A 21,196-nucleotide genomic window follows, 5' to 3' on the forward strand; every position below is an offset into this window, starting at 1 on the left:
CCTCAAAAACAAAACAAAAAGTACGCCCATATTGCACACAGGCCACTAAAGCCTCTGTTGGCTGATCCTCCTGTCAGTGCTGTGTAGAAAGGGGTACGATTAGCAGTCATCTCATCAGCAGAAGGCTGGATTACATTTAGGGCATCTTTGTGGGATAGATATGCTGTGGATTTTCCTTTGCAGAATGGTGGGCAGAAAGTTTGCAGTATATTACAGCACAGGTGAAGTGTATGAGATTATACCAAATCCCATCCACATGCTACTAATAGTCCACACTGGGAGTGTGGTGTTTTTTTTTTTTTTTTTTTTTTTTCCAGTGGATTTCATTCTTTGCAATACATACCACAAACAAATTCAAATTGTCCCATTCTCATTCCCCGGAGTAATATTCAGTCGGCGCTCTGTGTCTGCTGTGCGGTGCTCGCGTCTAGGGAAGCCGTCCTATGTGGTATTGAAGAGTATAGACCACCACTTGCTGTATTTGTAGTAATGCTCTTGTGAATGTTTGAATAAACCTATGAGCATTACTACAAATACAGCGAGCACTATTCTCTTCAATTCCAATTTTGCTATCATAGACGCACAAACCTTGTGTGAGGAAACCTACTCAAACCCTGGGAGAACATACACCTTGCACTTCCTCTAATTTCCTGTACATGGCGCACTACACTCTCTCATAAGGGATGGTCATTTATTATGCCTGCTTTGGCATGTATGTGCTACATTTATTAATAATGAATTAATGCGTAGTCCTATCACTTTGGTCTAGAAATGATACTCCAGTTTCTACACAACCCCCCCCCCCCCCCCTCCCATTGGACTATGACTTTTTTTTTTTTTAAGGACTCGCAGAGATAGTCATACTGATTTAAAAAAGCGCCCATTTTTCCAACTACTTTTCAGAGCTGTTGAGAATGGTGTAGAACAGTAAAAACAGGCCTTTTGCCAATATTTGCAACTTTTCTATGCTATAAAGCTGGTGTACAGCAATGGTGCGTTCCCCCAATCAGTCACTTTCTGGCTTGGCTTTGTTATCAAGATTCTAGCTGTAACAAATCTAATACATCTGGAAATACACTTTGCCCACAGGAAAACAGCCTTGTACAGAATTGGACCGACTTTGCAGAGAACGTAGGATATAATTTCCATCTGATCTGCATTTTCAGCTTGCCACTAATTGGGGGTGGGGCTTGCCAGAGGGGGTGGGGCTTAAATTGTTTCGTGTTTTAGGCAGAACAGTTGAGGGAGGCAGACACAGGATTGCAATGAGGGAGCGTGTAGAAAATACAGCTATTTATAATGTATTTTTCTTTTTCGATTGCAATATGAGAAGGAATAGCCTAACAAGAAAGATTTTAATAAAGGAGTTATCAGACTTTAAAGGGAATGTGTCATCAGAAAATGACCTCTTATGTTTTTTTATGTTAAGCATTTTTGAAGAATTTTTGGTGATGTTTAAATTTTCACATCATTATCAATAATAAAAAAAAAAAGAAACTAAAATCCTGCAGTTTTCCTACTGGCAACTAAGAATAATAACTGCCACCACTTGGTCTGTACAGATCACTTTTTTAGCAGTCATCTCCATATGACAAGTAGGATTACACAGTTTATCTACTCCCTCCTGACCTCTGCACAGCTCACAGAGCCTAGAAAACTCCCCCATAGAAGTCAGTCCCCTCCAATCCTTTGTGTCTACGGCCCATAGGGGCTGCTGTAAAGCTTATGCTGTTAACAAAAGCTCAGGCAAGATGGCCACCCCCATAATCCTGTTCAGGAAACGGAATAGAAGATCTGCAATCAGAAACAGATTGGACATATAAAAAAAGGTAAAATCCATGGAAAGGTGTTAAAATAATTGTACTCCTTCTGAACCCTCTCAACTCCAGCACCACTGTTCCAACCCTCCCAGGCTTTGTTTACGTGACTACAGCAGTGATGCGCCTGTATACAGCATGTGATCACTGCAGCCAAAGGTCTTGTGCTGTATACAAAGAACACAAACAATGCTCAAGCTAATATTGTACAGGGCATGTGCATGCACATTATACAACCTACACAAATTTTCCCAAAAAGAACAAAAACAAATGCCCAAAAGTATATAAGAAAATCATCAATTTATTACACAAAATCAAAAAAATACACAGTAAGGCTACGTGCACACGACCGTGGTTTGTTTTGCGGTCTGAAAATCGCGGATCCTCAAAACACGCATGGTGTCCGTGTGCGTTCCGCAATTTGCGGAACGGCACGGACAGCCTTTAATATAACTGTCCTTGTCCGCAAAGCGCAGACAAGAATAGGACATAGTATATGTTTTTTTGCGGACAACGGATGCGGACAGCACACGGAGTGCTGTCCGCATCTTTTGCGGCCCCATTGAAGTGAATGGGTCTGCATCCGAGCCGCCAAAACTGAGGCTTGGATGCGGACCAAAACAACGGCAGTGTGTATGAGGCCTAAAAGATATATCGGGGATATCAACGTCAGAAATTAGTAACAATGACCTTAAGGGCTCATGCACACAAACTTATTTTCTTTCCATGTTCGTTGCATTTTTATTTTTTTGCGGACCATATGCGGAACCATTCATTTCAATGGGTCCACGCAAAAAAATATGGAAGTTACTCTGTATATCTGTTCTGCAAAAAAATAGAACATGTCCTATTATTGTCTGCATTACAGACAAGGGTAGGACTGTTCTATTAAGGGCCAGTTCTTTCATTCCGCAAAATACGGAATGTACGAGAACATCGTCTGTATTTTTTACGGCCGTGTGCATGAGGCCTACTGCTGTATTGAATCACTAGCCAATAGTCTAACTTCCCCTGAAGAGAATGTATCATGTCCCAGAAAAAGGATCACCAGTGAGGCCAGATAACACACATAATCTATATGGCCAAGCCAATATCCCATTACATAATCATTAAAAAAAAGGGACGTCCCATAGTTGATACAGGCTATAAAGTAATAAATCTCCAATGTAGAAGAGATCAGATTAAAAATGGCCAGATAAACGCTTTGACGTGGGCTTCGCTCTCAGCTTTGTCAGGAGGTCCTGTGCTGTATACATCTGAGACCAGTGATTGGCTGCATCAGTCATGTGTGGTATATGGGCTTTCATGGCTGCAGCGGTGAGAAGTGGATTGGGTTCGGGACACTAACGTAATGTTAGAAGTAATCATTAATCCAAGGGTCTCCAATTTTCTTGTCAGAACGTTCTAGTGCTCCATTTGTATTTTTTTTATTTTAGAAGGTCTAGTTTAGATTGCTTGGAACTAGGTTTACCATAGAAAGTTCTGTTATTGTAAAGGCTGGCGTGTATGGTGGAGCCATGAAGCCACAGCTATGACAGCAGCTGAAGGGCATGAAATAGTTATGAACATGTGCCGAGCCAGTAAAACCAGAGGGCGGAAGAATGTGAGCTTGTTATAGTGCACCATGGGGTGAAATCTAAATAGTCCCAGGATGAGTGTGTGCACTATGTGCAGCCTAAACACTATGTTGGGGATCTGAGCTGTTTGTGACTCATTCTGTCATCTTTGTGTGGGATTTACATTACATACTATATAACCTGTACAACTGGATAATCGCCCGTTCTTGTCACTGGCTCCAGACTTTAGATGTTAGACGTTCTCCGTCTCCCTCCTGCTTATTCCTGGGAAAAGACTGCAGCAACAAAGCTCAACATGGATCAGATGGTAAATTGCTTCCTTCTGCTGTATTTGTGGCTTCTTCTGTCTCATTTACAGTCATATGTATTACATTGTTGGTGAGTAAGGTGGATGAAGACGTTGTGTATCTGCTTTCCAGCTGGCAATTTTTTTTAAAGTCATCAGAATGGCATAAAAAAGAAACAAGTGCATTGCTCCCCACCTATCTTGTGTGTCTACTTCCTGGTATCACTGAATACATAGCCAGTGATTGGCTCAGCAGTGACCCACTTCAGCCAGTGATTGGTCGAGCAGTCATTTCCTGTGTGTCAAGAGAGACCAGCTGGGAGATGGGAAGCACTGGAAATGGCAAGGTACTTACCACTTTTTTAATGCCATTCTGATAAAACAAAGTGTTTTACTGGCCAGATAACCAACCCCTTTAATTACTTATAGGCAGTGGAGGACTTGCAGGCTGGAAGTGAATCTGTAGATGACAGCCATTGGTTTTCATTGGCGGGCAGACTGATCTGTAAAGATGTTTTACACCTGTCCAGTTACCTTTTATATACTGTATTTGACTGCTGGAGTTTGTCCTAGCTAGTGTATATAAATGGAGACATAAATGTGTACATTCATAGTCACTGGAGTTGCCTAGTTGTGTGTATGTATAATATAGGAGCAAAATGAATGGAGAGGAATGATCGCTACCACAGTAGTTCCTCCCTCATTCAGTTCTATGTATTATCAGCAGTACATCACTGATTACACAGGGAGATGTGCTGACAATAATTGTATGGCTTTAATTCTGATAAAATATGCAAGTCATCCGATAAACAATTGATCGCTCGCTTATTCTCAAACTGATCAGATGCACAACTACCCAGGCCATTTATCAGAAATAAGCTTTCCTGTGAACCCCTCAGGTGAACGCTGTTTAAAAAAAAAAATGACATTTTTTGTTCACCTTGCCCCAAAAAAGTGTAACATTTAATGATCAAAAAAAATCATGTGTACCCAAAAAATGGTACCAATAAAAACGTCAATTCTTCCCACAAAAAAACAAGCCCCTACACAAGACGATTGGCAGTAAAATAAATATGGCTTTCAGAAAATTGAGACACAAAAACATAATAAAGCATTTTTGAAAAAATAATAATTGTTAATCTGAAACCAAAAATAAAAGTAGATCTATTTAGTGTTGCATCCGTAACAACCTACTCTATAAAAATAACATGTGATCTGTCCTGTCAGGTGAACGCCATGAAAAATAACTGCCAGATCAGCCATTTTCTTGTTACCTTTTTACAAAAAGCGTAATATCGAGTGTTCAAAAATTATATGTACCCCAAAATAGTACCAATAAAATCTTATCCCATAGTTTCTAAAATGGGGTCACTTTTGGGGAATTTCTACTGTAGGGGGTGCATCCGGAGGTCTTCATATGTGACATGGCAACTTAAAATTATCCCAGTGAAATCTGCTTTGCAAATACCTTATGTTGCTCTTTCCCTTCTGTGCCCTGCCGGGTGCCCTTACAAAAAAAAAAAATTTATTACCACATATGGGGTGTTTATGTAAACTACAAAATGGTGTAATATTGAGTTTTGTTTAGCTGTTAACCCTTTAATACCTTACAGGAAAAAAACGGATTAAAATGGAAAATCTGCAAAAAAGGTGAATTGAAAAGTTCTCCTCTATTTTCCTTTTAACCCCTTCCCGATCAACACCGTACATGTACAGCTCTTCGGGATGTGACTTAAGCAGTGCTGATCGGGCGAGTGCAGGAGCTGCACCTGCCCAATCAGCAGCAGGGGCCCGACAGTCACGGACAGCCGAGCCTTTGCTGTATACACCGGCATTAGTGAAAACATCAATGAGGTGCTTTAACACTTTGTATGCTGCTGGCAGTGGCATGTACAGGGTTAGTGGAGGGAGGGCGCTTCCACCATACCCCCCGTCCCTGTCCCCATCTGATCCCCGCACTGCAGTGACTGGGACCCAATGGCTCTGAAGGCAACCCGATGCCTTCTACGGAAGCCTGTGAGACGCAATGTCCCCTAGGTCTAATAGACAAGAAGGCTGTCAGTGTATTTTACTGGTAATACACTGACAGCCAATGCGATACAATACACATCTCTTGTAATGCATTGTAGAGGGGATCACACCCCAAAAAGTTGAAGTCCCATTGTGGGACAAAAAATTGTTTTACATAATAAAAAATAAGTTCCGTGTCCATAGTGACTGTCTCTATAAAAATATCACATCTCATCAGGTGAACAATGTAAAAAATAAATAAAAAGATTGCCTCACAAAAAGTGTAATACCAAGTGATCAAAAAGCTGTGTGTACCCCAAAATGGTATCAATCGGTCATCTCATCCCGCAAAAAAGAGCCCCTACCTAAAACAATCGCCCAAAAAATATTTCGCTCAGAAAATGGCAACACAAATAGGATTTTATTCTTTTCAAAAATGCTTTTGCTGCTGCTGCAAAAAAAAAAAGACGACATATTAGGTATTGCTGTGTCCGTAACAACTTGCTCTATAAAGGTATTTACATGATCTACCCTCAGGCACAGTCATTTTTTTTGTAACCTCACTTTACAAAATGCATCAATATCGAGTTTTCAAAGTAATATGTACGGCAAAATGGTACCAATGAAAACCTCACTTCATCCCCCAAAAATGAGCCCCCACATAAAACAATCGTCCAAAAAATAAAAACCAATGGCATCTGTAAACCAATCCATCAAAATCTGCACTGCAAAAGCCATATGGGCGCTCCTACTCTTCTGAGTCCTGCCATGTGCACCTACAGCAGTTTACCACCACATGTGAGTTATTTCTGTAAACTGCAGAATCGGAGTAATGCATATTGAGGTTTATTTTGCAGTTAACCCTTGCTGTTTAAATTGATTAACATAAAAATCTGCAAAAAAAAAATTTCCCTTTTAATCCTTATGGAATACCTCAAGGGTTAATAAAGTTTGCAACATCACTTTTCGATAATGTGTGTGTGGGGGGGGGGGGGGGTTGTTATTTTCTAAAATGGGGTCATTTATAGATGGTTTCTATTATGTAAGCCCCTCAAAATGGTCTTGATGCTTCTAAAATTCTAAGGCTGAGTTCACACGGGTGTTGCGGGAAAAGGTGCAGGTGCATTGCGGGAACATGCGCGATTTTAAAACCTTGTAATGCATTTTGCACTCTCGTGAGAAAAATCAGCATGTTTGGTACCCGAACTTCTTCACAGAAGTTCTGGTTTGTTGCTGGGTAGATTGATACTATTTTCCCTTATAACCATGTTATAAGGGAAAATAATACATTCTTAATACAGAATGCTTAGTACAATAGCGCTGGAGGGGTTAAAAAATATATATTATAATTTAACTCTCTAATCCACTTGCGCAGCCCGGCTTCTCTTCTGTCTTCTTCTTTGCTGTGTACAGGAAAAGGACCTGTGGTGATGTCACTCCGGTCATCACGTGATCATCACCATGGTAAAATATCATGTGACGGACCATGTGATGACCGGAGTGACGTCGCCACAAGTCCTTTTCCTGCACACAGCAAAAAAAGAAGACCGAAGAGATGCCGGCTGCGCGAGCAAGTGGATTAAGGTGAGTTAAATTATTTATTTTTAACCCCCTCCAGCGCTATTGTACTATGCATTCTGTATTCAGAATGCTATTATTTTTCCTTGTAACCATGTTATAAGGGAAAATAATGATCGGGTCTCCATCCCGATCGTCTCCTAGCAACCGTGAGTGAAAATCGCACTGCATCCGCACTTGTTTGTGGATATTGGCGATTTTCACGCAGCCCCATTCACTTCTATGGGGCCTGAATGGGGCTGCGTGAAAAACGCGCAATATATAGCATGCTGCGATTTTCACGCAACACATAAGTGATGCGTTAAAATCACTGCTCATGTGCACAGCCCCATAGAAATGAATGGGTCCAGATTCAGTGCGGGTGCAATGTGTTCACATTACACGCATTGCACCCGCGCGGAAAATCTCGCCCGTGTGAACTCAGCCTAAGTCTTCTAACATCCTAAAAAAAAAAATATGACATTAAGGGTCCATTCACACGTCCGTTATTTCTTTCCTGATCTCTTCCGTTTTTTGCGGAACAGATCTGGACCAGATCTGGACCCATTCATTTTCAATGGGTCCTGAAAAAAATCGGACAGCACAATGTCTTTTTTTTTTTTTTTTTTTTTTTTCTTCCAGGACCCATTGAAAATGAATGGGTCCAGATCTGTTCCGCCAAAAACGGAAGAGATCAGGAAAGAAATAACGGACGTGTGAATGGACCCTTACAAAGTGATGCCAACATAAAACAAACATATGGAAAATGTTGATTGATCATCTTATGAGGTATTACTATCTGTCTTAAAGGTAGATAAAGTCCAATTTAGAAAAATGTTAATTTTTCCAATTTTTTTGTAAATTGAGTTTTTGTTTTTATAAAGGTGAAATAAATATATTAACTCAAATTGTCACTGTCCTAAAATACAATGTGTAATGAGAAAACAGTCTCGGAAAGGCTTGGATAAGTAAAATTTTTCCAAAGTTATTACCACATAATACTGCACTAAATACCTATAGAATGCTGCATTTCATTACCACAAGGGGTAACAGGAGAAAATGCGCCCTAAATTTGGATTTTTTTTTTTGTACTGAGTGTGACAAAATTGGCAATTGTGTCCAATGTTTTACTTTTTATATATGGCAATTACCACGTGGGATAAGTAATATGATCCTTTTATAGATCCCAATCGTTATGGATGTGGTGAAACCAATTTAAAGGAAAGATTAACGGACCTTAACATGTATAGCTTGGAAGAAAGACGAGACAGAGGGGATATGATAGAAACTTCTAAATACCGTATTTTTCGCCGTATAAGACGCACTTTTTCCCCCCCAAAAGTGGGGGGAAAATAGCAGTGCGTCTTATACGGCGAATGTAGCCGATTTTGCTTAGTTTTCAATGATACACCCGCCGCGATGCCGTGCGGCGGGTATATCAGCTGTGAGGGAGGAGGGGCTGGGGGCGGCATCTGCATTTATAATGACAGCGGGGCCCGTGCAGTGACTGTATTCTACTACACGGGCCCCGCTTACTGTACAATCATATCCCTAATACCGTAGTTAATTGTTGTGTGCACTGCATGTAAAAGCATAATGAGCGATGATGAGCGCTATTACTTACAATTAGAAGCGCTTGCCGTTCGGAGCAGAGAGGAGGGAGGAGGCAGGCCGGGAGGACGGGCGCTGGCAGTGTGAGTCATACGTCACGCGCCTGCGCCGCCTGCTTCATGAATGAAGCAGGCGGCGTGGGCGCATGACGGATGACTCACACTGCCAGCGCCCGTCCTCCCGGCCTGCCTCCTGCCTCCTCCCTCCTCCCTGCTCCGAACGGCAAGCGCTTCTAATTGTAAGTAATAGCGCTCATCATCGCTCATTATGCTTTTACATGCAGTGCACACAACAATTAACTACGGTATTAGGGATATGATTGTACAGTAAGCGGGGCCCGTGTAGTAGAATACAGTCACTGCACGGGCCCCGCTGTCATTATAAATGCAGATGCGACCCCCACCCCCATTATAAAAGCAAATGCGACCCCCACACTTATGGAGGGGATCTGTGGATGACACATAGCATAAGATGCTATATATGTGTCATCCACAGATCCCCCCCCATAACTGTCATACACAGATCCTCATAACAGCGCCATCCAGAGAGGATCCCCTATAAGTGTCACCCACAGATCCCCCATAACAGTGCGTCATCCACAGATCCCCATAACAGTGCATCACCCACAGACCACAATTAGTTCAAAATATTTTTTTTCTTATTTTCCTCCCCAAAAACCTAGGTGCGTCTTATACGCCGGTGCGTCTTATACGGCGAAAAATACGGTACATAAAGGGAATCAACAAGGTAAAAGAGGAGAGAATATTTAAAAGAAGAAAAACTGCTACAAGAGGACATAGTTTTAAATTAGAGGGGCAAAGGTTTAAAAGTAATATCAGGAAGTATTACTTTACTGAGAGAGTAGTGGATGCAGGGAATAGCCTTCCTGCAGAGGTGGTAGCTGCAAATACAGTGAGGGAGTTTAAGCATGCATGGGATAGGCATAAGGCCATCCTTCATATAAGATAGGGCCAGGGGCTATCCATAGTATTCAGTATATTGGGCAGACTAGATGGGCCAAACGGTTCTTATCTGCTGACACATTCTATGTTGTGTTTTTTTTTTAATCGAATATAAATGAGCGAATATGGGGGAAAAGGATTTTTTTTTAAATATTATTATTATTTTTTTTTTTAACTTTTTAAAAGTTCTTGAGTCACTGCCATCAAGAGTCTCTAATGGGGGCAGCATGACGCACAGGTAGCACGGCAAGGGTCACAGATGGCGCAATGGAGGCTTAGAGGGGTACCTTCTTGAACGTTCTGATCTCCATGGTCACGAACTGTGGAGACCAGAGCTTGCAAATTACATTTTCAGCCTCAGTATGTTTTGATTGGTTAGTGTGTACTGACTAACCAATCAGAGATTGCTGACAAGGGACCGCTGATTGGTACCTTGCCAGCTTCTCCTGGGTCTCCTCTGTCTGCGACGTCATAGACTCCGGCACTGTGACACTGACAATGCCTGGTAACAATTCGGACATAACTGTGCGCCTGATTGCGGTAACGAACATGCAATATGGACGTACAGTTATGCGCATATGCGGGAAGGGGTTAATAGATTTTGTATAATTTCTTTTACCGTATTTACTTTTAGTTTTATTTGGGGAAAACTGCAAAACATTTTTTAAAGTGTCATTGTTTTGTTTTTTCAAATTACAGCACCTTATTCTTTAAATATGCAAACTGACATCAAAATGTATTTTTTTTTTTTTACATTTTTTATATTTCTACACTGACACGCTTTGTACTTTTTCTGTTTTCATTTGTATTTTATAAAAAAATTGTAATAATTTTCTGTAAAATATTTGAACCCTTATGTCCCCCAAGAAGTCGGTGAAATATTTTTATTTTTTATTTTGCACTATTTCTACTGTAACTGGGGCATCCAAAAGAGCCCTAGTTAGAGGATAAACAACCCCCTGTGGGGACTTTGTACAAGGCGGAGCTGATCGGAGTCTGCTAAGACCCTGCTGCTCTGATCTGCCCCAAGACACCCAGTGTTCACGTGATCGCCAGATTGAATAGTAGAAGAGTCATGGCTGCTCAGTGAGCGCTATGCACCTATTTGAGGCGAAGGCAAAAGCAGTAATAAATGCTTCTGTCTTTTCTGCTCCTCAACCGTCGCTGACGACGGGTGACCCAACCTGCTAATGCTTGAGGAAGACCTTTAATCCAGTTCTGGACGCGATTAGCTGTGTTTCTGCACAGGGGCCGCAAACTGTATGTATACAGACTCTCAAAGTCTCCTTGTAGACCAGGCTAACCAGTCAGCTTTTCTGGACTATCCTTTTGCTTTTAAAGGGATCAGGACATTAATGGCATATTGCTAGGATATGCCATCCATGTCCGATAGGTTCAGGTCTCACCTCACATGCACAGCGTGCTCATTGCTATGGACATTACGAAAATGGCCTAACGAGCATGCACGGCTATTTTTTTTTAAGAAATCCCATAGCAGTGAATGGAGAGTGCGTGTGAGTGTTGTGTACGCACGGCCACCTCTTCATTCACTGCTATGGGACAGCTGGAAATGGCTAAGCCAGCTCAGTTTTTTTTCTTAACACCCATAGTAGTGAACGGAGGTTGGTCATGCATGTGCAGCTTCTCTCTGTTCACTTTGGAGGTTCCGTTCTGAAGATAGGTGCGGGTCCCACCTTTGGGATGTCCTGGATGGGTAGGCCCATTTAAGCTCAGTGTTTGGTTGCTGTGGGTAAGAAGGTCCTATTTTTATACATTAGGTTGAATGTCACTTCACTTTGTGGATTAGCTGATATTCAGTAAGAGTTGGTTTCATTTGAAATATAATTGGTATATTTACTTCTAATAAATGCTTTTTATAGCTGTTAGTCTAGTCTAACCAGTATTTTGACTGGGGAGTGGTCCACACATTCCTTGGTGATTAATGCCACGTGCACGTGTGTTATGATGTTACGAGCTTATGATTAGCTTATTAGTTCAGAACTTGAGGTGGATTTACACGACCCGATTGTTGGGTAGATTATCAGGAACGAACATTTCTGCAAACGCTTGTTCCCTACAATCTGCCCAACTAAATGTGCTGCCAATCACCCGACGAACAAACAAAATGCTCTTTCATCAGGTGATCCTGTTGTTCGCGCAGGCAAATCAATTCTGGGTAGCAGGTTGTGCCATCTAAACCTCAATCTGCAGCCCAGAAACAATGCTGCTGTATGAGGACGAGCAATAGCGATCCCTCGTCACTATACTGTGGCGGTGATCGCTGCATGTAAATACAGAGGTCTCCTTCACTGAACGAGCAATCAGCTGTGACATCCGCGCATCTAAACCAGGCATCCTCAAACTGCAGCCCTCCAGCTGTTGCAAAGCTACAACTCCCAGCATGCCTGAACAGCCTACAGGTATCCGCCTACAGCAGGGCATTGTGGGAGTTGTAGTTTTACAACAGCTGGAGGGCCACAGTTTGAGGATGCCTGATCTAAACCCTCCTTTAGGCTTTATTCACACAGTCAGTGTTTGGTCAGTGATTGGGAGCCAAAAACTGGAGTGCTAATGGAAAGATATGCTCCTTTTCTGAGTTTTTGACCCGCACCTAGTTTTAGCTCACAATCACTGATGAAAATCATTGACCAAACACTGTGTGAATAATGCCTCAAGTTTCCTTTACATGGGACAATACAGCAGGTGTATACAGTCGAGAAGCAGAGATCTCCTCCACAGTATGAGGAGAAGCGATCGGTAATGCCATTGCTTGTCCCTCATACTGACAGCAGCAGATGCTATTTACACCACATGATCTGCTGCTGGCAAACGGCGATTTTTGTGTCCGCATGAATGATGCGATTTACTGAGTTACAAAGTTGGCATTTGACCAAGATATTTATCTCACCCAGCATGGGTATATGTAAAATGACACCCCAAAACACATTGCCCAACTTTTCCTGAGTACGGCGATACCACATGTTACACTTTTGCAGCCTAGATGCGCAAAGCGGCCCAAATTCCTTTTAGGAGGGCATTTTTAGACATTTGGATCCCAGACTTCTTCTCACGCTTTCGGGCCCTTAAAATGCCAGGGCAGTATAAATACCCCACATGTGACCCCATTTTGGAAAGAAGACTACGGCAATCTAACTGTGACGAAAGGAGGAGATTCGGAGGACGCAGGCGGTGCTGGGCTCCTTCACAGGGGGGCGTGGCTGGGCACCAGGAAGATTTGTACAGCCCCTTGGGCTCCTTACAAAGCTCATTTACAGATCTCTAAAATAATTTTTTAAACAAAATAAAAAGGACACAGCCCTATAGGACAGGTATATTGCGGACATGCTAGCGGCGATCTAGCCGTGCATGTCCGCAGCTCTATAACCGAAAACAAGGTGACAGAATCCCTTTAAAGTACAAGTCTTTCACATTGCGTTTTGGCTTTCAGTTTGTGAGATCCATCATGGGCTCTTACAAGGGGTCCAAAACGGAACATTCTGAATGGAAAAGGATCCGCTCAGAATGCATCAGTTCAGTCTCCATTCCGCTTTGGAGACAGGCACCAAACGGATCCGCCCTGGCACACAATGTAAGTCAATGGGGACGGATCAGTTTTCACTGGCACAATAGAAAACGGATCCGTCTTGGCTATGTTACAGATAATACAAACAGATCCACACAAAATGCAAGTGTGAAAGTAGCCTTATAAAAAGGACATATTTTTAGTAAAAGAAAAAAAGAATTCTAGGTGTTGAATTATTGATGTAGCAGAGTAAGGCCTCATGCACACGACAGTATTTTTTCACGGTCCGCAAAAACGGGGTCCGTAGGTCCGTGATCCGTTGGACTTGAAGCATCACCATGGGAACGCCTCTATGTTAGAATATACTGTCGGATATGAGTTACATCGTGAAAACTCATTTCCGACAGTATATTCTAACACAGAGGTGTTCCCATGGTGATGGCCGGGAGCTCCTCCTACTGGTAAGTGACAGGTCTGTGCGGCGCATTGCTGTCACTTACCAATAGGTGGAGCTCCCGGCCGGACACAGACATCGCAGCTCCCAGGTAAGTATGAATCTTTTAACTATTGTACTATTGCTAAGTAACCATGGCAACCAGGGCTGCAGTAGCGTCCTGGTTGCCATGGTTACCGATCGGAGCCCCAGCGATTAAACTGGGACTCCGATCGGAACTCCGCTGCCACCAATGATCGGGGGGGGGGGGGGCGATGGGGGGGCGCACACTGGGGGGCGCACACTGCGGGCGATGGGGGGCGCACACTGTGCCACCAACAAAAAATTATTACAATACAGGGGGGGGGGGGGCGGCAGCGCTGCGCAGAGTCACGCATATATGCGTCATCTCGCGAGACGCGAGATTTCCTGTGAACACGCGCACACAGGCGCGCGCATTCACCGGAACGGAAGGTAAGCGAGTGGATCTCCAGCCTGCCAGCGGCGATCGTTCGCTGGCAGGCTGGAGATGCGATTTTTTTTTTTTAACCCCTAACAGGTATATTAGACGCTGTTTTGATAACAGCGTCTAATATACCTGCTACCTGGTCCTCTGGTGGTCCCTTTTGTTTGGATCGACCACCAGAGGACACAGGTAGCTGTGTCAAAAAGCCTGAAAAAACTTCGAGCTACAGGATGCCTCATTTTTTAAAAGAAAGGACAAAAAAAGCCACCCAATTAACCAAAACGCTTGTGTTTCCCTATTTCCCACAGACCTTCAGCTAAAATCCAGAGCTGCCATTTTTATCTCACAAAATGCCCCTAAAAACCTTTGTGTAAAAATTTTCTTCCTTTTGGGGTTAACTTTAGTTTTTACTTTTTGCAATAACAGGGTATAAAGTAAATGTGAGGGTCAGCTATATAGAGGTCTGTATGTTCTGTACGCCCCATTCTAGGATATCATTTTAATAAACGTGGGCAACTATTTTCTCTTTCTTCGTTGGTTATGTGTTTATCGAGGTGACGACTGGAACAGTTTTTGGTGCTCTAATAATATATATAATTTTTTTTTCCCCATTTCAGACTTGAGAAAATCCACTAAGAAGCGCAGTGAGTCGCCGCCTGCTGAGCTCCCCAGCCTGCGGCGGAGCACACGACAAAAGACCACGGGCTCCTGTGCTAGCACCAGGTATGTACGACTGAGATGAGGCTACAGGTGTCAGTGATTTAAAATGGAAAGTTGTAAAACCCAAATTTCTTGTTGATGGCATTGGGGGACGCAGCACCATGGGTATATGCCCAGCTGCCACTAGGAGGCTGACACTAGAAAAAAAGTGTCTCCGTCCAGGTGGGTTGTACCCTCTCCCCACAGCCACTAGGCTAATCCATTTAGTTTGAGGCAGGCCTGACCTGCTCTTTTTTTTTTTTTTTTTTTTTTGCATTTTTTCAGGTCTTATTTTATTTTGTTTCTGTTTTTATTCTTTTTCTTTTCTTCTGTGGGCCTCTTCCTGCTGCAGGAGGGTCGTCATCGTTGATATCTACCTTTTTTAATAGCACCCCCTGCGGGCGCGTACTTCAGTACCTAACCGGTCATCCATTACTGCATTCGCAGTGGCATGCCAGCAATCCCACGTAAGTGCGAGTTTGCCGAAGGGGGGACTCTGCGGCGCTCGAAGACTCCGGACGGTAATTATCCTCCTAGTGTCCCTGCCCTTCCCCATAGGTCAGGCACCTTCCCCCCCCCCCCCCCCCCCCTTTCCGATCTATCCTGGGGGTTCTTGTAACCAGGTTCCCCTGTACCTTCCTCCCACCCCATCCGGGTGTCTGCATTTATTCTCAGTGGGGGGTCGTTTCTTTCCCCATCTGGGCTCCCTGTCCCTTGCCTAGCCACCGACACCCTTTCTAGCCACTCCACCTAATTTAGTCCCCAGCTTTTGCTGGGACTAGGCCGTAATTTTCCCTAGCCTGTCCCCAGGCCCCTGGTGGGTTTTTTTTTTTTTTGTCCCCTCCTCGTGAGTCACTTCCCCCCAGGAGGCTACCAACCTGGTTTTCTTTTCTTTCCTCCGGAGGCCCCCGGTTTTCCCGCGGCCATTACCTGCCAGCAGAGCCTCTTTTCTGGCCACCCCAAAACTCGAGGCCCCTTTTCTCCCCACTAGGCCGCATCTTTTTCTCGCTCTCCCTGGCCTCCTGTTGTTTTTTTTTTTTTTTTTTTCGCTCCTCTCCACTCCTAGTGCTCTTGGGAGGGGTCTCCTTGTCCCCCCTACCATCTACTTCAATGCAGACTCTGCTCCATGGCCGGAGTTTGGATACTCCTCCGCTTCTGGGGCCTCCATCTTTCCTGCACTTTTGAAACTCGTGGGCATCTCTCCCAAAGGTCTCTTGCTCCTTGTGTGGCTGCTGCAGCACCTCTTAGGGCCCCAGCACCTAGGGTCAGGTGGTTGCTGCAGCACGCCCCCCCCCCAGGGTCGCCATGCACTTAGGTTTTCCCTCTGCGTAAACAGTTGCCATGCAGTCATCCTGAGCCTATTTGTGTGCAGTCCCTTGCACCTAGACCCCCTCAGGTAGTCCTGCCCCTTCCTGCATTGGTCCCCCCTGAATGGACCTCTTCCCTTACCCAGGCCATAGGGAACCTTGCTCGACTGCCCACTCCATGGTAGAGTTTTTGTGCCATTTGCCTGCCCAAATTATAGCTGCCTCTGCCCCTCCCAGGGACTCCTCCACTGAAGGGGCACGCTCACCTTCCAGGGAGGGTTTCAGCAACAGGTCCCGTGAGCGACCTCGTGGTGTTTCACCTAGGTCCCTCTCCCCCTCTGTGTCCTCGAGTCGCCCCCAAGACTAGTCTGAGGCTGACTATGACTCCTCTCCTATTGCGCTTCCGCCGCCTCGAGGGACACCCCTGACTCAGATTCCAGATCTGAGCAGAACACGCTCCTGTCTGTGGCCATGCACTTTTTGAGGTTACGGCCTAGGGTCCCCCCTCATAAGTCCCGCTCATCCTCTACATCCTGGTTTCCAGGGCAGTTTATACAGGACAGGACTAGTACTGAGGGAATCACCTCCAGTTACTTTTGCCTCATCAGGGGGACTCCTCTGCACTGATTCTGACTCTGAGCAGAGCACCAGGCTGTCTTTCACCATACAGAAGCTCTCTGGGTGATCAAAGACAAATGTCCACTGAGGGACCTCTTCTGTCCTTCGTTGGAACCCCCTTTAGTGGATTCTCAGATGGGACTCCTCTGGTCACAAAGATACTTCCCATCCACAAAGTTAAGCCAGTTTGCCGACTCTCCAGTGTGTGGTCGTGCCCTCGCCAGGCCATTAGCATGCCGGCACACCTAGGTGGTGCCCCAGGTACGTACGCCTTCCTCTTCTCAGGGGGAAGTTTTCATACCACTTCCAAATGATGTATCCGGCAGACCTTCCTGCTTGCAAGGTGCCCATTCTCAGGCAGAGTAATGGCACTATCAGCAGGGGCTACATTCAATGCACATTCCTGGTCCTAGAGTGTTTTGGGCATCCATATTACTCCTTTACCAGGCGGAGTACCTGTACCATCTCCAGTTGCTGTAGCCAAGATACCATCCTGGTCCTAGTGTGCACTACGTAATTGAATTACTCTCTCATCAGGTGGAGTTTTCGTACCATCTCCAAACCCTGTGTCCTGTTCGTGCAAACTGTGGCCTATACGGCTCTTGCAATGCTTTTCCTGTTTTTACTGTGTGCTGGGCAACAAGTTGCCCCTCTTCATGCGCGTGATTGTACCATCACCAGTTGCGGTATTCATCACTCATTCCTAGTTCCAGTATGCATCTGGAAACCCATTGCCGCCCCCTCCAGTAGTGTACTCGTACATCTCCGGGTGCTGTATCTGACAAACCATCCCGGTTGCGGTGTGTACCTGGTAAGCATTAGTCCCCCCTTTCTTGGGTGGAGTAGTTGTGCCATTGTTAGATCTGGTATGGCAGGCCTATTCAATTTCAGCCCTACTAGACCACAGGCATCCTGCATTGTGATTAATCCATTGTGGAGTAATGTATCTGTTCTGCCTTGCTCCTTCGCATTATGGGAATTCCATGTTTGACAGCCTGTTCAGTATTCCTGCACCAGGCCCTCTCATTAGTCCCTTCTTTTAGTGGTGTATTCGATTATGTGCTAGACACCCCCCCTTCATTTAGTGGTGTATATACTGTACACCCCCTGTCACAACTATTTGAGTGCACTAAGCCCTCTCATTGCCTCTATAGTGGGCATGGTTTTTACTTAATGCATCATGCAACATCTAGCAAGGTTCCTAGGACCCTGATAGGCACTAGGCAAACCACACTTTCTCCACCTTGGGCTGGTTGTTGGCTATTATGCTGAGTATGCTCTTTGACAACCCTATGACGTACTGCTGTATTCCGCATGGTCATGTTACCCCATTTGATAATTTGGGGTAATCGCACTGTTGTTGCTATCTTTCTGCTTTGTTTTCAGAGTTACAGGCTCCGGTTCTGGTGGATCATCACTGGCTGCTTTATACAACAGGGATACGCTGCAGTGTGAGCACCAGCTGCTACTGCAGTACTCGGGTCATTGCTGGACCCCCTCTCCCACATGGCTGTGGCAGGACTGATGAGCACCATGCACCTACTAAGGTGGGAGTTTTTTCTGCTGCTGGCTCCTGTATCGGACATAGTCCCTCAGTTTTTTTCCATGCTCTTGGCATCCTCTGTACGCCCTTCTGTTTTCGGAGTGGCGGTGCTACTGCCAGACGTTACATTTATTTGGCCTTGCCGTTTTGTATCCTCCTACCAATCTTTTTTTTCCTCCTCTTGGGGGTTTCACTGTGCTCTGCCGATAGCTGGTTTCTACATGTCAGTGTAGGCTCTTCCGGCTTCTGGTGAATACGGCGTCCTTTTTGGCCATATTGGTGTCCGCAATTCTTTGACGACAGCCAGGGTGCTGTACTTGCCCCTTCTAGGGCAGTGTAAACGGTATGTCAGTCACTACACTTGGCATGGTTAGGGCTCTTTCACACTTGCGTTCTTTTCTTCCGGCATAGAGTTCCGTCGTCGGGGCTCTATGCCGGAAGAATCCTGATCAGTTTTATCCTAATTCATTCTGAATGGAGAGAAATCCGTTCAGGATGCATCAGGATGTCTTCAGTTCAGGACCGGGACTTTTTTTGGCCGGAGAAAATACTGCAACATGCTGCGCTTTTTGCTCCGGCCAAAAATCCTGAACACTTGCCGCAAGGCCGGATCCGGAATTAATGCCCATTAAAAGGCATTAATCTGGATCCGGCCTTAAGCTAAACGTCGTTTCGGTGCATTGCCGGATCCGACGTTTAGCTTTTTCTGAATGGTTACCATGGCTGCCAGGACGCTAAAGCCGCACGGACTGGAAGTATACTGCTCCCCACTACTACTATGGCAACCAGGACTTTAATAGCGTCCTGGCTGCCATAGTAACACTGAACGCATTTTGAAGACGGATCCGTCTTCAAATGCTTTCAGTTCACTTGCGTTTTTCCGGATCCGGCGTGTAATTCCGGCAAATGGAGTACACGCCGGATCCGGACAACACAAGTGTGAAAGAGCCCTTAGTGAACCATGGCTGATGTGTTGTTTTTTTTTTTTTTTTTTTTTGTTGTTTCTTAGCCTGGCTATTATGTTCGGATGTGGTCCACACCTGTGGGCCCCTCTTGGGCCTCTGACTAGGTTATTTTGCTTGGGGTCGCTGATCCTCTGGGGCAGTTTCCCATGGCATATCTATATGCTCTGGATGACAGCTACTACTTTGGGCCTGGTTTGGTTTCTTTCTGCTCCACTTTGTATCTCCTCAGTTTTGGGTCCCAGTTCCTGGGAGCTTGTTGCTCTGTATAGCAATTTTTCTTCATATGACCATTAGGGGGGTGGCACTTTCTCACATTATCGGAACGCTTCCTCCCTAGGCTGTTCAGAGTCCTCTCTTCTTTACTTTAATATCTCTGTGACTGGTTGAGTTTTTTCTGAGCCTTCATGTGGTCATGGTTTCCTCTGGCCTTAAATTTAATAATAGATTCCCCCCCCATCCCTTACGTGCCTGCCATCGACAAGTACTCCCTTCTCCACAAGGGGGTGGATGCATTCCTGGGCGGGGTGGGGTCCCACCTCCTCCTTTTCATAGTTTCTCTTCTTGCACCTGTCTTGTAGTGGAAGAAGACTTCTCTCTTCCTATGGTGACTGTTGCTATACCCGCTCTCTCCAGTGCCTCCCTGTTTCCTCTCAACCCTGACATCTGCTCCTGGGACCTCACATGGTATTTAAACAGCCATGGCTGGGCATGTGTTTGGCCTGAGACCATTCTGAGTGGTCTTCCTTACCAGGTCCTCTTCCTTGTTGGGTCACCTTGCTTCTGGGTTTTAGAGTTGCCTTCCTTTTGCCACTGGGCGTTCCTCAGGGTCTTCCTTTAGCCTTCTGTCCAGGAGGTTCCTTCCTTGGCTCAGGACTCCTGTCCTTTTCCCAGGCACCCCCCCCCCCCTGTCCAGGTTCTCTCGCTGGCTACCTGCAGCCATCTTATTTTTCTTGTCCTCTTATAGATCCTCCTCCTAGGGCATCCTTCTCTATGCAGTTTGGCTAGGTCACTTCCAGGAGACTCCTTCCGGTGGTGCTGCGCTCCTGTTTCATTAATGGGGAGCCCGGGTTCTTCCAGTTCCTTCCTCTGGCTCTCCAGTGTGCACCCCTCTGTCCTTGCGCAAGACATCTTGCCCTGTTCCCTATCCTCTAGATTTTTCCTTTTTCCCAGCCTTGGGTGGAGCTGGGTATTTCCCCTTGCTCTTTGCTGGCTTCTGGCACTTTCTCCCAGGTACTTGTCCTTTGGATCTTGGAGGTCTCGCACGTTTTTATTTCTTGGGACTTTTCCTGGTCCCCTCTGCCCATTTCCTGGCTTTTCCTTTCTATCATTTCATGCTATAGCCTTTACTGGTTCTGTTGGGTCACTTGGTTCTCTTGCACCTGGGCACCCAACTGTTGGCCATGACTGTTCTCTTCTTACCCTCAGGGACTGCTTTGGGACTTCCCATGGTTCTGTGTCCCCCAATACCATTAACAAGAAAATCGGATTTTTGTACTTGCTGTAAAATCCCTTTCTCGTTCAATGCATTGGGGGACACAGATCCCACCCGGTTTGTGATTGGGCTGCCGTTCTCGATCCTTTCCCGGTCCAGGACATGTTGGTTCTTTGCTTTTGTTTCTCCCCCCTACTGATTTTAGAACAAACTGATTAGCCTAGTGGCTGTGGAGAGGGTATAACCCACCTGGGCGGAGCCCTAGTGTCAGCCTCCTAGTGGCAGCTGGGCATATACCCATGGTGCTGTGTCCCCCAATGCATTTAACGAGAAAGGGATTTTACTGTAAGTACAAAAATCCTTTTTATTTCTTAAAGGGAATGTGTCGCT

General features: G+C 45.1%; 1 protein-coding gene across 12 annotated transcripts in view; it reads left to right on the forward strand.

Moving 5' to 3' along the window:
• Positions 1–21,196, forward strand: part of TRIP12 (thyroid hormone receptor interactor 12) — a 152,778-nt gene that overhangs the window by 58,036 nt on the left and 73,546 nt on the right. For all 12 annotated transcript variants that reach the window (XR_006388621.1, XM_044289055.1, XM_044289054.1 and 9 more), the window contains one exon: positions 14,860–14,965. Coding sequence is in view for 11 of the 12 variants with exons in the window: in XM_044289055.1 (XP_044144990.1) it covers positions 14,860–14,965 (106 nt within the window). In the remaining variant the exon portion in view is untranslated. The remainder of the gene's footprint in view (positions 1–14,859; positions 14,966–21,196) is intronic.

This window comes from Bufo gargarizans, chromosome 4 (assembly GCF_014858855.1).
Source record: "Bufo gargarizans isolate SCDJY-AF-19 chromosome 4, ASM1485885v1, whole genome shotgun sequence".
Taxonomy (NCBI): domain Eukaryota; kingdom Metazoa; phylum Chordata; class Amphibia; order Anura; family Bufonidae; genus Bufo; species Bufo gargarizans.